The 19,394-nt window shown below is 33.5% G+C and overlaps 1 protein-coding gene across 1 annotated transcript; it reads right to left on the bottom strand.

Moving 5' to 3' along the window:
- Positions 1–4,004: 4,004 nt before the first annotated feature.
- Positions 4,005–18,243, bottom strand: LOC143246926 (ER membrane protein complex subunit 8-like). Its single transcript, XM_076494199.1, has 6 exons — positions 17,988–18,243; positions 15,508–15,584; positions 9,592–9,661; positions 9,046–9,139; positions 5,830–6,008; positions 4,005–4,282 (listed from the first exon to the last, which is right to left on the bottom strand). The coding sequence occupies exons 1-4, from the start codon at positions 18,195–18,197 to the stop codon at positions 9,059–9,061; spliced, it is 438 nt and encodes a 145-aa protein (XP_076350314.1). The 5' UTR covers positions 18,198–18,243; the 3' UTR covers positions 4,005–4,282; positions 5,830–6,008; positions 9,046–9,058.
- Positions 18,244–19,394: the final 1,151 nt, after the last annotated feature.

Here is a 19,394-nt window from a genome sequence, read left to right on the forward strand (position 1 = left end):
TGTTGGTTATATATTGGTGTCAGATGGTATTCCACTGGTTGTTGGTTATATATATGGTGTCAGATGGTATTCCACTAGTTGGTTATATATTGGTGTCAGATGGTATTCCACTAGTTGTTGGTTATATATGGTGTCAGATGGTATTCCACCAGTTGGTTATTATATATTGGTGTCAGACGGTATTCCACCCACCAGTTGTTGGTTATATATTGGTGTCAGATGGTATTCCACTTGTTGTTGGTTATATATTGGTGTCAGATGGTATTCCACCAGTTGTTATATATTGGTGTCAGATGGTATTCCACTAGTTGCTGGTTATATATTGGTGTCAGATGGTATTCCACTCCAGTTGTTGGTTATATATTGGTGTCAGACGGTATTCCACTAGTTGTTGGTTATATATTGGTGTCAGATGGTATTCCACTTGTTGTTGGTTATATATTGGTGTCAGATGGTATTCCACTAGTTGTTGGTTATATATTGGTGTCAGATGGTATTCCACTAGTTGTTGGTTATATATTGGTGTCAGATGGTATTCCACTAGTTGTTGGTTATATATTGGTGTCAGATGGTATTCCACTAGTTGTTGGTTATATATTGGTGTCAGATGGTATTCCACTAGTTGTTGGTTATATATTGGTGTCAGATGGTATTCCACTAGTTGTTGGTTATATATTGGTGTCAGATGGTATTCCACTTGTTGTTGGTTATATATTGGTGTCAGATGGTATTCCACTTGTTGCGGTATTCCACTAGTTGTTGGTTATATATTGGTGTCAGATGGCATTCCACTAGTTGTTGGTTATATATTGGTGTCAGATGGCATTCCACTAGTTGTTGGTTATATATTGGTGTCAGATGGTATTCCACTAGTTGTTGGTTATACATTGGTGTCAGATGATATTCCATTTGTTGTTGGTTATATATTGGTGTCAGATGGTATTCCACCAGTTGTTGGTTATATATTGCGTCAGATGGTATTCCACCAGTTGTTGGTTATATATTGGTGTCAGACGGTATTCCACTTGTTGTTGGTTATATATTGGTGTCAGATGGTATTCCACTAGTTGTTGGTTATATATTGGTGACAGATGGTATTCCACTAGTTGTTGGTTATATATTGGTGTCAGATGGTATTCCACTAGTTGTTGGTTATATATTGGTGTCAGATGGTATTCCACTAGTTGTTGGTTATATATTGGTGTCAGATGGTATTCCACTAGTTGTTGGTTATATATTGCGTCAGATGGTATTCCACTAGTTGTTGGTTATATATTGGTGTCAGATGGTATTCCACTAGTTGTTGGTTATATATTGGTGTCAGACGGTATTCCACTTGTTGTTGGTTATATATTGGTGTCAGACGGTATTCCACTAGTTGTTGGTTATATATTGGTCTCAGATGGCATTCCACTAGTTGTTGGTTATATATTGGTGTCAGATGGCATTCCACTAGTTGTTGGTTATATATTGGTGTCAGACGGTATTCCACTTGTTGTTGGTTATATATTGGTGTCAGACGGTATTCCACTAGTTGTTGGTTATATATTGGTGTCAGACGGCATTCCACTTGTTGTTGGTTATATATTGGTGTCAGATGGCATTCCACTAGTTGTTGGTTATATATTGGTGTCAGACGGTATTCCACTTGTTGTTGGTTATATATTGGTGTCGGACGGTATTCCACTAGTTGTTGGTTATATATTGGTGTCAGACGGTATTCCACTAGTTGTTGGTTATATATTGGTGTCCGACAGTATTCCACTAGTTGTTGGTTATATATTGGTGTCAGACGGTATTCCACTAGTTGTTGGTTATATATTGGTGTCAGATGGTATTCCACTTGTTGTTGGTTATATATTGGTGTCAGACGGTATTCCACTAGTTGTTGGTTATATATTGGTGTCAGATGGTAATCCACTAGTTGTTGGTTATATAATGGTGTCAGAGGGTATTCCACTAGTTGTTGGTTATATATTGGTGTCAGGCGGTATTCCACTTCTTGTTGGTTATATATTAGTGTCAGACGGTATTCCACTAGTTCTTGATTATATATTAGTGTCAGACGGTATTCCACTAGTTCTTGATTATATATTGGTGTCAGATGGTATTCCACTTCTTGTTGGTTATATATTAGTGTCAGACGGTATTCCACTAGTTCTTGATTATATATTGGTGTCAGATGGTATTCCACTTCTTGTTGGTTATATATTGGTGTCAGACGGTATTCCACTAGTTGTTGGTTATATATTGGTGTGAGACGGTATTCCACTTGATGGTTATATATTGGTGTCAGAGGGTATTCCACTAGTTGTTGGTTATATATTGGTGTCAGACAGTATTCCACTAGTTGTTGGTTATATATTGGTGTCAGACGGTATTCAACTAGTTGTTGGTTATATATTGGTGTCAGACGGTATTCCACTAGTTGTTGGTTATATATTGGTGTCAGACGGTATTCCACTAGTTGTTGGTTATATATTGGTGTCAGACGGTATTCCACTAGTTGTTGGATATATATTGGTGTCAGACGGTATTCCACTTGTTGTTGGTTATATATTGGTGTCGGACGGTATTCCACTAGTTGTTGGTTATATATTGGTGTCAGACGGTATTCCACTAATTGTTGGTTATATATTGGTGTCAGACGGTATTCCACTTGTTGTTGGTTATATATTGGTGTCAGACGGTATTCCACTTGTTGTTGGTTATATATTGGTGTCGGACGGTATTCCACTTGTTGTTGGTTATATATTGGTGTCAGACGGTATTCCACTAGTTGTTGGTTATATATTGGTGTCAGACGGTATTCCACTTCTTGTTGGTTATATATTAGTGTCAGATGGTATTCCACTTCTTGTTGGTTATATATTAGTGTCAGACGGTATCCCACTTGTTGTTGGTTATATATTGGTGTCAGACGGTATTCCACTAGTTGTTGGTTATATATTGGTGTCATATGGCATTCCACTAGTTGTTGGTTATATATTGGTCTCAGATGGTATTCCACTAGTTGTTGGTTATATATTGGTCTCAGATGGTATTCCACGAGTTGTTGGTTATATATTGGTGTCAGATGGTATTTTACTAGTTGTTGGTTATATATTGGTGTCAGACGGTATTCCACTTGTTGTTGGTTATATATTGGTGTCAGATGGTATTCCATTAGTTGTTGGTTATATATTGGTGTCAGATGGTATTCCACTAGTTGTTTGTTATATATTGGTGTCAGATGGTATTCCACTAGTTGTTGGTTATACATTGGTGTCAGATGATATTCCATTTGTTGTTGGTTATATATTGGTGTCAGATGGTATTCCACTAGTTGTTGGTTATATATTGGTGTCAGATGGTATTCCACTAGTTGTTGGTTATATATTGGTGTCAGATGGTATTCCACTAGTTGTTGGTTATATATTGGTGTCAGATGGTATTCCACTAGTTGTTGGTTATATATTGGTGTCGGATGGTATTCCACTAGTTGTTGGTTATATATTGGTGTCAGATGGTATTCCACTAGTTGTTGGTTATATATTGGTGTCAGATGGTATTCCACTAGTTGTTGGTGTTTTTCATAACAGTTTTGTTGCCCACATTTTCTAGGGCTTCAACTATTAAGCCCTGAAACAGCTGATTTTTTAGTGTTTTGGAAAAAATGACATATTCAATGCTTCTTATAAACCCAGTTTTATTATTATTATTAAATAATTACGACTTGTTTACACATAGTAATATTATTTTAGACTGATAAATAACACAATGTGGATCTAAGTCTCACATCTTGTGAGAAATTACTGTTAATCAGGATGCCCACCTGAGAAATAAATGCATTTTAATTATTGTAGGTTTGAGTTTTGTTTTTCCAGTTTACATGCAATAAAGGAGAAAACCTTCATTGTTCTACAAGTTCCAATCTATGCAGTATTTGTTTTATCAGAAGTTATTAAAGTAAATACAAAAAAAGTGGGTTTTCAAAACTAAAACATTACAAATAGTATGTTCGATTTCAAAATAAACAAATCAATAACTTTATTGTTTTTTAAGTAATTACTTTTGCAACAAAATTTCAGAATGAATATAAAAAATTTTTTTTTCCCTTTATTAATAGACATTCTGTGTATGCCAATGACACACTCTCTATACCTGTACATATCAAAATGCTAGGTTTCACACGAGGAAAAACGTTCACATTTGACCATTTGTGTCACAACCATATCTTTAGGCTTAATAAAGAACTGATGAGACATTTTGCTCTAGGTTTGTATATTTCCCATTGCTTTACCTGCAAAAAAATTTAAAAAGTCATAATTAGTAGATATCAAGGACAGGACACATGTATTCTCAGTAAAATTGGGACATCTTACGATATTTCATGATTCAACATTCAATATGTAACTTGAAATATAGAAAACGGTAGTTTGATTTCAGCCATGATGAAGACCTTTCATAAAAACTTTCTTACTCCAAAACTGACAAAAAAAAACCCTGTAATTACGTATTGAAATAAAGTAACAACTAAAATGTATCTATCTAGTTCCAGTACTTATTACTTCAAGTTAAAAATTACTTAAAATGTTAATTTTAAGGTCAAACAATAAAATATTTGACACATTAAGTTAAAAGTTTTTCTGATATACTTTTTCCACAAAAGTCAAATTCTGTAATTTATTACTATTTTTTACAGGTTCTTATAACTTTAAATACTAATGGCTTACAGGGAGCTATTTTACTGAACAGTTCACATATAGTTAAAGTCCAATATACAGGTTACGAGTATTTATATTTCACAGGAACAAACTGTAGTAAGCACATGGAATAAATACCACTATGTAACACAAATTTTGTTCTTGGATAGTATGCATTATTTCTTAATTGCTTGTGTTTTAAAAGTACAGAAAATGGCCATTATTCACTTCAAACTTTGCTTTTGTTACCTGGATAATGAAGTTTAGAAATCAACATATTTTCTATGTAAAAACAGGCAAATTTGCACATTTTCATTTACATAAGGTCTGAATAAAACAACATATGAATCAAGATTTACATGTATTTATACTGAAGTTATACAAAAATGTTTACAAGTGAGTAGTTTTTCGAGATTTGCGACTGTAATGTAAATCACTTTCACGTATCATCCTCCAAATATAGTCTCCCATCATGTTTTCGTTATACGCTCCCAGGTCACAAAAGCAGAGTTTGAAGAGAAAAATAGGTCTTTTCCATTTAATTTAGGCATAAGCAACTGGGAAATAACACTTTCTGTCCAGGAACAAGTAAAACTTTTGTTACATAGTGTAATTATTCTTACCATTACTTTAGCAAAACCTAAAACCACACTCTGCTCTGAAGACAGAATATTTCCATGTATTCTGACCAGTAATATTTTATTATGAAAGTAACAATAGTTCATGTGTTCATTCTTTACCATCTGACACAGCACATAAAAACCACTGCACCTGTACTCTGTAATCACTAGTCATGTTTTCTTCAGAACTTTACATTGTATTTAAAGTAAATTATACACAGAAACTGATGTTTACTTGGATTTCACTAGAGTGTCAGAGTTGTGAACAACGTTTATGATCTGGTGATAATTTTGTATCTTTTCACAACTAATGAGTTACATCAATTTTATTTTATTTATTGAAACTTGTGATTGAACAATGAAAAATAACTTGGTTATCTTCATAAACAGTTCATTCCTGCTTACACACTAAACAGTTCACAACCAACACGTTTAAATCTCAGAAACATCTGTACCCTTAAAAATCACAATCTTAAAGAAAACAAATTGTCTCAACAATGATAGAACAGTTATGACATACTTACAGGGACTTTAAGTAATTCATTGCTATAAACAGCGCTATTTCTTCATTTATTAACTGGTTACCCAGTCTTGAGATATGTCGCCAAGATGATTATCAAATCGCACCAAGTGTCTGTAAACCTTAGACTGAAGAAGTGTTGAGAGAATTCCAAGTGCTCCGTGACCTTGCTCAAGAAATACACTAATAAACGATGAAAACCCTCATTAAAAATGTACACTGTAACCAGACACACACAAGTGTTTAAATTAGTACCTCATAAATAAAACAAACAACAAGAACATAATTTAATTTCCAAGACACCCAGAAACTATGCACCAGTAGAAACAATTATTAAACACAAAATTACTCTGCTGGATTTTCTACGGTATTGTTAGAGTTCACTAGCTGACTAGGACCTCAACAGACAGTTCGAAATATCTGTACATTCATCAGGAATATTCAGGAACTTGACATTTCACAGTTTGTAATGACACACTAAGAGTCACTTGACATTTCACAGTTTGTAATGACACACTAAGAGTCACTTGACATTTCACAGTTTGTAATGACACACTAAGAGTCACTTGACATTTCACAGTTTGTAATCACACACTAAGAGTCACTTGACATTTCAGTTTGTAATTACACACTAAGAGTCACTTGACATTTCACAGTTTGTAATGACACACTAAGAGTCACTTGACATTTCACAGTTTGTAATGACACACTAAGAGTCACTTGACATTTCACAGTTTGTAATCACACACTAAGAGTCACTTGACATTTCAGTTTGTAATTACACACTAAGAGTCACTTGACATTTCATAGTTTGTAATCACACACTAAGAGTCACTTGACATTTCACAGTTTGTAATCACACACTAAGAGTCACTTGACATTTCACAGTTTGTAATCACACACTAAGAGTCACTTGACATTTCACAGTTTGTACTCACACACTAAATGTCACTTGACATTTCACAGTATTTATAATTACACACTAAATGTCACTTGGCATTTCACAGTTTGTAATCACACACTAAATGACACTTGACATTTCACAATTTGTAATCACACACTAAATGTCAAATGGAAAATTTGACTCTCTCATTTATGTAATACTCACCAATTAAAAAAAGAAAAAAATATGATTACCCTGTGTGTATGTATAGCAGCTACAATGCTTTAATACAAGGGACCTAATGTCAAGTGAGCAAATCCAAATAGGTTAAGAAACATCAAGTATATGTTAACAAGACCATCCTCTGGTTTACATCAAGTATATGTTAACAAGACCATCCTTTGGATTAGGGATAGAAGAGTCAGTTTCACCCAAACCTTAAAAGAAGGGAGAAAAAACATACTATTTGTTTATCTACAGTTTCAGTCTACAAGTGTGTGTGTATGTTAGCGGTGGATTAAATAACTGGAAATATAAACAGATAGTGTTGAAATATGGAGACCTAATACAGGATTCTGTCCCAAGCCTTCAGGATGCTCTGAATTGTCTTGAAAGTTAGCACAGATAGTGATAACACAGTACCAATAAAACTACACTTGCAAGAAATATTAATCAATCAACAATGTTTTTACTCTGGAGTTAACTTGACCTGATGGAAGAAAAAAGAAACAATAAACTGAACAATAACAGTTCTAAACACACCTGTGTAACCCTACTTAAAGTGTGTAACCCTAAAACAATAACTTTTTAAAAGAGATTTCATACAGAAACCGTTTTTTTTTTCAATATCTTCTAAACTACCAAACTTCTTACATTTTTAATTTTATACTGTAATTACTTCAAATTTCATAAAGTTATAAAACAATACTGAGGAAGAAGGTAACACGATGTTCCTCGCCTGGCTTATTACTGCAGGTTCAAGTAATGTTCATCTACCTTTGGTACTTACTGTTACTGTTATTATACTAATGATGACTGAATTATCATTCTAATTTCTTTTCAAAATGATACACCGTTGTACTGCCTGTTATGTGTTTTCAAATTTTAGTTACCTTGAGAAGTGAGTGTGCAACAAAACTAAGATTGTTTTACTTACGAAATGACCTGTGATTTCTGTTCACGTTTTACTTACGAAATGACCAGTGATTTCTGTTCACATTTTACTTACAAAATGACCTGTGATTTCTGTTCATATTTTACTTACAAAATGACCTGTGATTTCTGTTCACATTTTACTTACGAAATGACCTGTGATTTCTGTTCACATTTTACTTACGAAATGACTTGTGATTTCTGTTCACATTTTACTTACGAAATGACCTGTGATTTCTGTTCACATTTTACTTACAAAATGACCTATGATTTCTGTTCACATTTTATTTACAAAATGACCTATGATTTCTATTCACATTTTACTTAGGAAATGACCTATGATTTCTGTTCACATTTTATTTATGAAATGACCTATGATTTCTGTTTACATTTTATTTACGAAATGACCTATGATTTTTATTCACATGTAGCAATATATTAATGTTCTTTCACTGATAGAGTTTTAATCAACTGCAATCATTTTGAGTAATAATTTGGAAACAAGGAGCTACACGGACATAGCAGTAGAAAACACTAAACTCTTTGAATTGTATAAACATTTTGGGACCACCATAACCTAGAATAGTTGGAATTTATTGAAGTGAAAACCCGAGATCTAGATAAGATTCAACCCCCAACTATATTTGTTTAGTAAAAACAATCACAAAGTTAATTTATACACAATGCCACTGTACTTAATAAACAGTAGACAAACAATGTACTTACATGAAATGTTTTACTAGATAATTGAATAATCAATATGTCAATCAAATATAAACAAATTGAAAGGTAATAATGGAGAAACACACTTCAATTTCTTTATCATTATTGACAAACCTGCTTTTCACTGATACCTAATCTTTAATACAAACTGTCTCTGTCTTGAAAAGACCTGTTCAGCATTTTCATTGGTAATTCTAACTTAACTTTTAAGGTCACTACAAAGAGTTGTTCTTGGTTTGTGTTTAGATCACACCACATAACTAACTATCTATGCTTCGTCCACTGAAGGATATGGAACTCCAATTTTAGTATGCAAGCATGTTAATTCACTGCAGACTCACCAGGGGACTCAAAATGTACCACACAGAAATAAATGGAATATTGTCATGAATGTCCCAACAGTACAATCTATTGAAATTCAACACCATCAAATTTTTTAGCTATCCTAAATATCAAACTAACCTGGTTTTATCTTTCAATTTCCACTTATTATCACTGTACTGATACAGCTGGAAACCAATTTCTTTGCAGTCAACAGAAATTTTTGGTTATCCACCTTCAAAAGAAAGAAAGAGAGATAACAATTATAGAAATGTCTCACCAAATGTTCTATTCTTGTTCAGAGTTGCCCAAAAATAAACTGTATACATCTGTGGTACGTATTAACAGTGTTAAAAAATAAACTTGGAAAAATGGAACCACACATTTTGTAACAAGTATTTCACTGATTATTAAGTACTTATTAAGAAAAACACGAAAGAAACAATACAAAACTTAGAAATTTTGAAGTGATCCCTCAAATGTGTAAAACATTCCTAATAAAAACATTTAACTAAAGTAATTCAATAATTAAGTTTTAAAACATCGATTTCTTGTGCCTCTTAATAAATATTTGATTAATCATTGTTATTTTATCTCACAGAAAACAAAATTTAGTTTTCATTTTGATGAATATCAATAATACAACACTAATACATTTAAAAGAAAACGTTTCATGTTTTTACTTACAATAACAAGACATGTATCACTAAAATTTTCTTGAACTTTCTCAGCTACTCTATAAGCAACAGCATCTGGGCTGGAAAACAGAAATACTTGTTAACATTGTATTACAGTATCGTTGAGAGGTAACAGTCAATACCAAAAAGGAAAGCAGTTCAAAATAAACTACGAATGAACTTAAAATGAGTCCACCACGGTGGAATAATTACAAGTAATTTAACTGTCTGAATATTATTTAACTTGAGGTCTATACTCCATTTAATGTTATGAAACAAATTCACCCACATTATCAAATTTGAAAATATTGAAATATCCCCCTAAATAACACAGATAATAAAATAATGGAAAGATAAAACTCAGACCTAAAAAAATACAATAGAAACCACATATTTCTTATTGCATGTATCATAGTTGCTAAACTATAATAAAACGTTTCTATATTTACAGCTTTTTGAATTTAAGAAGAAATATAATTTCAGATAAGTAATGTTTCAATATGATTTTGTTCAGTAAAAAATTAATACATACCTATTTATTTAAAATGATAAACATAATAATGTATACAAAATGTTATATTTACATGAACAGTACTTCTGTAAAATACTATCACTAATATTTTGTTCAATTACAAGTACACTGCACTTGATTTATTTACACTTCCAACCTCAAGAATGGATGCAAGAGAAGCCTGGGGGACATAGGATATCTGTCTTTTACCAGATGAGATTATGTAAACTCAACTTCTTAAACTTTAAATAAATCAATAACTATTTTATAACAGGAATAGTGTGTCCCATAATATTATTATTTTAAAACAACACTGATTTTATTCTATTAATTAACGTATTATTAAGGAATCATAACAATTTGGTCCATCTTTCAATATATTATGATAGCTACACTTGAAATCTAAAACTTTATTTTGTATTCCATTATTCTGTATCAAAAAAGATTTATATAATAGAACTGATGTACAACCAGTACATAAGACACACAACAGAACTGATGAACAACCAGTACATAAGACACACAACAGAACTGATGAACAACCAGTACATAAGACACACAACAGAACTGATCAACAACCAGTACATAAGACACACAACAGAACTGATCAACAACCAGTACATAAGACACACAACAGAACTGATCAACAACCAGTACATAAGACACACAACAGAACTGATGCACAACCAGTACATAAGACACACAACAGAACTGATGAACAACCAGTACATAAGACACACAACAGAACTGATGAACAACCAGTACATAAGACACACAACAGAACTGATGAACAACCAGTACATAAGACACACAACAGAACTGATGAACAACCAGTACATAAGACACACAACAGAACTGATGAACAACCAGTACATAAGACACACAACAGAACTGATCAACAACCAGTACATAAGACACACAACAGAACTGATGAACAACCAGTACATAAGACACACAACAGAACTGATGAACAACCAGTACATAAGACACACAACAGAACTGATCAACAACCAGTACATAAGACACACAACAGAACTGATCAACAACCAGTACATAAGACACACAACAGAACTGATCAACAACCAGTACATAAGACACACAACAGAACTGATCAACAACCAGTACATAAGACACACAACAGAACTGATCAACAACCAGTACATAAGACACACAACAGAACTGATGAACAACCAGTACATAAGACACACAACAGAACTGATGAACAACCAGTACATAAGACACACAACAGAACTGATGAACAACCAGTACATAAGACACACAACAGAACTGATCAACAACCAGTACATAAGACACACAACAGAACTGATCAACAACCAGTACATAAGACACACAACAGAACTGATCAACAACCAGTACATAAGACACACAACAGAACTGATGAACAACCAGTACATAAGACACACAACAGAACTGATGAACAACCAGTACATAAGACACACAACAGAACTGATGAACAACCAGTACATAAGACACACAACAGAACTGATGAACAACCAGTACATAAGACACACAACAGAACTGATCAACAACCAGTACATAAGACACACAACAGAACTGATCAACAACCAGTACATAAGACACACAACAGAACTGATCAACAACCAGTACATAAGACACACAACAGAACTGATCAACAACCAGTACATAAGACACACAACAGAACTGATGAACAACCAGTACATAAGACACACAACAGAACTGATGAACAACCAGTACATAAGACACACAACAGAACTGATGAACAACCAGTACATAAGACACACAACAGAACTGATCAACAACCAGTACATAAGACACACAACAGAACTGATCAACAACCAGTACATAAGACACACAACAGAACTGATCAACAACCAGTACATAAGACACACACAACAGAACTGATCAACAACCAGTACATAAGACACACAACAGAACTGATCAACAACCAGTACATAAGACACACAACAGAACTGATCAACAACCAGTACATAAGACACACAACAGAACTGATCAACAACCAGTACATAAGACACACAACAGAACTGATCAACAACCAGTACATAAGACACACAACAGAACTGATCAACAACCAGTACATAAGACACACAACAGAACTGATCAACAACCAGTACATAAGACACACAACAGAACTGATCAACAACCAGTACATAAGACACACAACAGAACTGATCAACAACCAGTACATAAGACACACAACAGAACTGATCAACAACCAGTACATAAGACACACAACAGAACTGATCAACAACCAGTACATAAGACACACAACAGAACTGATGAACAACCAGTACATAAGACACACAACAGAACTGATGAACAACCAGTACATAAGACACACAACAGAACTGATCAACAACCAGTACATAAGACACACAACAGAACTGATGAACAACCAGTACATAAGACACACAACAGAACTGATGAACAACCAGTACATAAGACACACAACAGAACTGATGAACAACCAGTACATAAGACACACAACAGAACTGATGAACAACCAGTACATAAGACACACAACAGAACTGATCAACAACCAGTACATAAGACACACAACAGAACTGATGAACAACCAGTACATAAGACACACAACAGAACTGATGAACAACCAGTACATAAGACACACAACAGAACTGATGAACAACCAGTACATAAGACACACAACAGAACTGATGAACAACCAGTACATAAGACACACAACAGAACTGATGAACAACCAGTACATAAGACACACAACAGAACTGATCAACAACCAGTACATAAGACACACAACAGAACTGATCAACAACCAGTACATAAGACACACAACAGAACTGATCAACAACCAGTACATAAGACACACAACAGAACTGATCAACAACCAGTACATAAGACACACAACAGAACTGATCAACAACCAGTACATAAGACACACAACAGAACTGATGAACAACCAGTACATAAGACACACAACAGAACTGATGAACAACCAGTACATAAGACACACAACAGAACTGATGAACAACCAGTACATAAGACACACAACAGAACTGATCAACAACCAGTACATAAGACACACAACAGAACTGATCAACAACCAGTACATAAGACACACAACAGAACTGATCAACAACCAGTACATAAGACACACAACAGAACTGATCAACAACCAGTACATAAGACACACAACAGAACTGATCAACAACCAGTACATAAGACACACAACAGAACTGATCAACAACCAGTACATAAGACACACAACAGAACTGATCAACAACCAGTACATAAGACACACAACAGAACTGATCAACAACCAGTACATAAGACACACAACAGAACTGATCAACAACCAGTACATAAGACACACAACAGAACTGATCAACAACCAGTACATAAGACACACAACAGAACTGATCAACAACCAGTACATAAGACACACAACAGAACTGATGAACAACCAGTACATAAGACACACAACAGAACTGATGAACAACCAGAACATAAGACACACAACAGAACTGATGAACAACCAGTACATAAGACACACAACAGAACTGATGAACAACCAGTACATAAGACACACAACAGAACTGACGAACAACCAGTACATAAGACACACAACAGAACTGACGAACAACCAGTACATAAGACACACAACAGAACTGATGAACAACCAGAACATAAGACACACAACAGAACTGATGAACAACCAGTACATAAGACACACAACAGAACTGATCAACAACCAGTACATGACACACAATAGAACTGATCAACAACCAGTACATAAGTGACAAAACAGAACTGATGAACAACCAGAACATAAGACACACAACAGAACTGATGAACAACCAGTACATAAGACACACAACAGAACTGATGAACAACCAGTACATAAGACACACAACAGAACTGAGGAACAACCAGTACATAAGACACACAACAGAACTGACGAACAACCAGTACATAAGACACACAACAGAACTGACGAACAACCAGTACATAAGACACACAACAGAACTGACGAACAACCAGTACATAAGACACATAACAGAACTGAAGAACAACCAGTACATAAGACACACAACAGAACTGAAGAACAACCAGAACATAAGACACACAACAGAACTGATGAACAACCAGTACATAAGACACACAACAGAACTGATGAACAACCAGTACATGACACACAACAGAACTGATCAACAACCAGTACATAAGTGACAAAACAGAACTGATGAACAACCAGAACATAAGACACACAACAGGACTGATGAACAACCAGAACATAAGACACACAACAGGACTGATGAACAACAAGTACATAAGACACACAACAGAACTGATGAACAACCAGTACATAAGACACACAACAGAACTGATGAACAACCAGAACATAAGACACACAACAGAACTGATGAACAACCAGTACATAAGACACAACAGAACTGATCAACAACCAGTACATAAGTAACAAAACAGAACTGATGAACAACCAGAACATAAGACACACAACAGAACTGATGAACAACCAGAACATAAGACACACAACAGAACTGATCAACAACCAGTACATAAGACACACAACAGAACTGATCAACAACCAGTACATAAGACACACAACAGAACTGATGAACAACCAGTACATAAGACACACAACAGAACTGATCAACAACCAGTACATAAGACACACAACAGAACTGATCAACAACCAGTACATAAGACACACAACAGAACTGACGAACAACCAGTACATAAGACACACAACAGAACTGATGAACAACCAGAACATAAGACACACAACAGAACTGATGAACAACCAGTACATAAGACACACAACAGAACTGATCAACAACCAGTACATAAGTCACACAACAGAACTGACCAACAACCAGTACATAAGTCACACAACAGAACTGATGAACAACCAGTACATAAGTCACACAACAGAACTGATGAACAACCAGTACATAAAACACACAACAGAACTGATGAACAACCAGTACATAAGTCATACAACAGAACTGATGAACAACCAGTACATAAATCATACAACAGAACTGATGAACAACCAGTACATAAGACACAACATGACTGATGAACAACCAGTACATAAGTCACAACATGACTGTAAAATGTTCTGACATTAACACTAACACTACACTTGAGATAAACTTGTATATGTATTTCTTTCATAATTAGCATAAAACATAAACAATTACATTCCTAATAAATCCAAATAGAAGTTTGTTTAATATACAAACAAAATATAATGACTTGCATTACCAATGATTTACAAATGTGATTAAATAACTTTATCATATCTAATATATACGTGTGTGTATTCAGTATAAATGTCGTTAACCTACACAATATATATATATATACACACACACAGAATGTTTTTCATACCATGAATTTTGGTAATTTTCATTTCCTTGGTAATATCCAGCAATTTCTAGTCCTTTTGATTTGCAGTAATATTCCACCTGTTAAATGAAATCAATCAACCTAGTAAGTCAGTAATACTCCACCTGTTAAATGAAATCAATCAACCTAGTAAGTCAGTAATACTCCACCCGTTAAATGAAATCAATCAACCTAATAAGTCAGTAATACTCCACCCATTAAATGAAATCAATCAATCTAATAAGTCAGTAATACTCCACCTGTTAAATGAAATCAATCAACCTAATAAGTCAGTAATATTCCACCTGTCAAATGAGAGCAATCAACCTAATAAATCAGTAATATTTCACCTGTCAAATGAGAGCAATCAACCTAAGTCAGTAATATTCCACCTGTTAAATGAAATCAATCAACCTAATAAGACAGTAATACTCCACCTGTTAAATGAAATCAATCAACCTAATAAGTCAGTAATATTCCACCTGTCAAATGAGAGCAATCAACCTAATAAGTCAGTAATATTCCACCTGTCAAATGAGAGCAATCAATCTAATAAGTCAGTAATACTCCAACTGTCAAATGAGAGCAATCAATCTAATAAGTCAGTAATACTCCAACTGTCAAATGAGAGCAATCAATCAACTTAATAAGTCAGTAATATTCCACCTGTCATACGAGAGCAATCAACCTAAAAAGTCAGTAATATTCCACCTGCCAAATGACAACAATTAGATTAATCAGGCCTAAAAAATATTGTTTGGTATGGAAGCAAATCTTCATGTATTCTCATGACAGCTGGTATGGGTATTAAAAACTTTAATTAAAATAAAGTAGAGAACAACATTTCAACCTTTCTATGTCATCTTTAGCTTGTTCTATACCTTAAAGTTGCCAGCAACCATATCAGCCATGTTTATAATACACTGTTAGTTCAAGTAGGCTTCTAATCATAGAGTGATAATTCACTTGTTTGTCATAGATTCCAATTATTATCCATCGCACTTTACAACACGTATAAATTTGTGAAAACATACACACACATAAGAAAAATATATTGCTTTCTATACCTACATAAGAAGACATTCAAACTATACCACATAAATTAAAAAGTGGTTACAATAAATACATATCAGATTTAAAACCAACAGTCTGAGCAGTTTCTATTAGTTTTTCATTTCGGGAGCAGTAAAGTCAACTGTTTGAAAGTGTTTGAGTTTCCATTTTTTAAAAATGTACTTTTGCTATTTTTACTGTTACTTCTACCGTCGTTAGCAAACTGTAAGTTGCAAGAAAAACTTGAACATGAAGCTGTACTTATAACATGAAGCTGTGCTTATAAGTGTTGCACAACTACTGAACACACTTCACAGCTCTTCTGGATAACAAATATTCAAAGAAACAGAAGTTAATCCACTACTAGAATTAAAGATTTGGGAAAGACACACAAACCTCCTGCTATGACAATTTTATTTTCCTTTAAAGGTGACATGACTTACTATATGAGATGCCATCCATTGTAGTACAGATCAACACACACACACTTTAAGAAAAAATGTAAATTTAATATCCCACTTTCTTTTTGCAGCTTTCTTATCCCCCAACTTTTAAACAATTTCTTCCTTTTTTAAAATGTTGTTTTGATCATACAAAAGAACTTATCAATAGAAAATGCTATGAACACAGGTGATTCATTTTGTTCTTTTTCTTTATGCCACAAATTCTGTATCAATTGACAAAAAAAATTAAAAACAGACTTTTGTGTGACACAGATCCTTTGAAAACAATCACAAAAGAAAGGGTACAAACTGTCTGTTAACAGAGATTATTAAAATAACAAAAAGAACCTCTTCCTTCATTTTTAAAAAACTTTTGATGTTAAATTATGATGACAAGAAACCCATTTGAAGTAAAACTGTCTCTCAAGATGGCTGGTATGGGTATTAAAACTTTTATTAAAATAAAGTAGAGAACATTTTGATCTTTTTAGGTCACCTTCAAGTTAACCTAAAGACCATCTCTTTTCTTAACTTGAGGATGACCCAAGAAGGTCAAAACACCGAGATGCATTTTGATGTTAAATTTTTTGTTACATGGTCTTACTGTAAGAGGGAAATCAGTGATTTTAAATGACAGCCTTTACCAACAAGAGTCCCTTCTTGTTCACAAGTTACATCATGTTCACAACTATGCTGGCTTTTATCTTTCTTCAACAAATTTTTTGGTTATATAGTTTGATCTCGACAAGCTTACTGAAGTTTAATATGAAAATTTGAAAACTATAACCAATTTTTCTTTTTAAAACTCCTAGAAAAAATTAAATTTTACAAATAAGCTGTTATACTCGTTGTCACAGTATTGGTTTACAGTTGTGCTAACAAAGCGTTTAAACTTTAGTTAAAATTATTAGTGCGAAGTCCAAACTGCATAACTACTGTACTTAGTACTGAGGAAGATAACACTAATACAGTTAAATATACACGTACCTGCATGAAAGCAACTTCTAGCATCGGAGTCAATCCTAAACTCATATGGAAAAAAGGAATACATTCAACAATATTTACGACTGACTGCCCATTTTTATGAGATTTCTTTTGCTCTGCTAAAAATATACCGTTTACTGCACAGTGGGGATATTTCATTATATGTAATAACATTTTGCAATACGCCCTAACACTTATCACGATTTCCGCCATCTTGAAATTGACTTCACATACGAAAGCGGTCTCAAATCGAAAGAGTGCAATGGTGACGAATATCAGGTTTATAAAAATAATTATTCTGATTGATTTTAAATATTACACTTATTTAATGTAATTTTCCTACCTTTTTGTTTGGAATGAAAAGTATTCAAAATTGAAATTTATTTGACAGTAAGAAAAGAAATTAGTGATAAAAAGTACAATTACTCTAGGCATTAAACATTAAAGTTGCTTCTATATTTTATTATTGTAAATATTATTTTATAGTTTCGCAGCATGCTGTAACTTTTACACATCAATGCAGTATGGAATTAACTTTTATTTTAAATCCCGATAACATAATGAATAATTATTTACACAACTCTTAAATATTTAATTGATGCTTTAAAACAAATACTGTCTTTCGTTTTCATCTCTCTTTTAATTTGTTATTCAATATTTAAAATTTAATATGTTTAGGTGAAAATATGACGCACTGTACTTGTTCAAAGCAGTAACAATACCAAAACAAACAATACCAGTATTAGTTGCATAAATTTAGCTATAACACCCAATCTTCGAGTTGAATTAATTCGACTAAGCATATTATCCGGGTATGAAATATAGTTAATCAACTTTTGCACATCCAATAAACGAAAAATACCTAAAAACATTTACTCGCAGTATAACGCTGCTGTCGTCTAGTGTTTATTGTGCAGGACAAGAATGCGAGGGAGTTATTATTAATTTTTATGAATAAAAGATCTTAATTACAATATTCTTTACGTCGGTATTTCCATTGTTAAACACGCTCGGAATGTTTAACATGTTAATAATTTTATTTACATTATTGTAGATTTATTTTATACAAATGTACATACAATTATCTTTCTCCATTCGATTTGTAAACCTTTCGAAAAATGTTTCTTTATATTTCTCAATGGTACGTTTTCGAAAGTTTATAAATTTGAGGTTGGGTGTACTGAAAAAAAAAATGATGGTGTAGTAACAGAAATTGTTTTTTTACAATTTTATACGGCAAGAAAAACAATGCTAAAATAGCCAGGCCATGTGGTTAGAGTGCTGGACTTGTAATCTGAGGGTCAAGGATTCTAATCCCCGTCACACCAAAGATACTTGCCCCTTCAACGGAGGTGGCGTTATAATATTACTATTAATCCCATAATTTGTTGGTAAAAGAGTAACCTAAGA

This window comes from Tachypleus tridentatus, chromosome 3, assembly GCF_004210375.1.
Source record: "Tachypleus tridentatus isolate NWPU-2018 chromosome 3, ASM421037v1, whole genome shotgun sequence".
Classification (NCBI taxonomy): domain Eukaryota; kingdom Metazoa; phylum Arthropoda; class Merostomata; order Xiphosura; family Limulidae; genus Tachypleus; species Tachypleus tridentatus.

Coding starts and splice junctions, on each gene's coding strand:
- LOC143246926 (XM_076494199.1), bottom strand. CDS start 18,197: ATGGCGGAAATCGTGATAAGTGTTAGGGCGTATTGCAAAATGTTATTA. Junction 9,662..15,507: donor GAAAATTACCAAAATTCATG/GTATGAAAAACA, acceptor TCTGTTTTCCAG/CCCAGATGCTGTTGCTTATA. Junction 9,140..9,591: donor GTGATACATGTCTTGTTATT/GTAAGTAAAAAC, acceptor TTTCTTTTGAAG/GTGGATAACCAAAAATTTCT.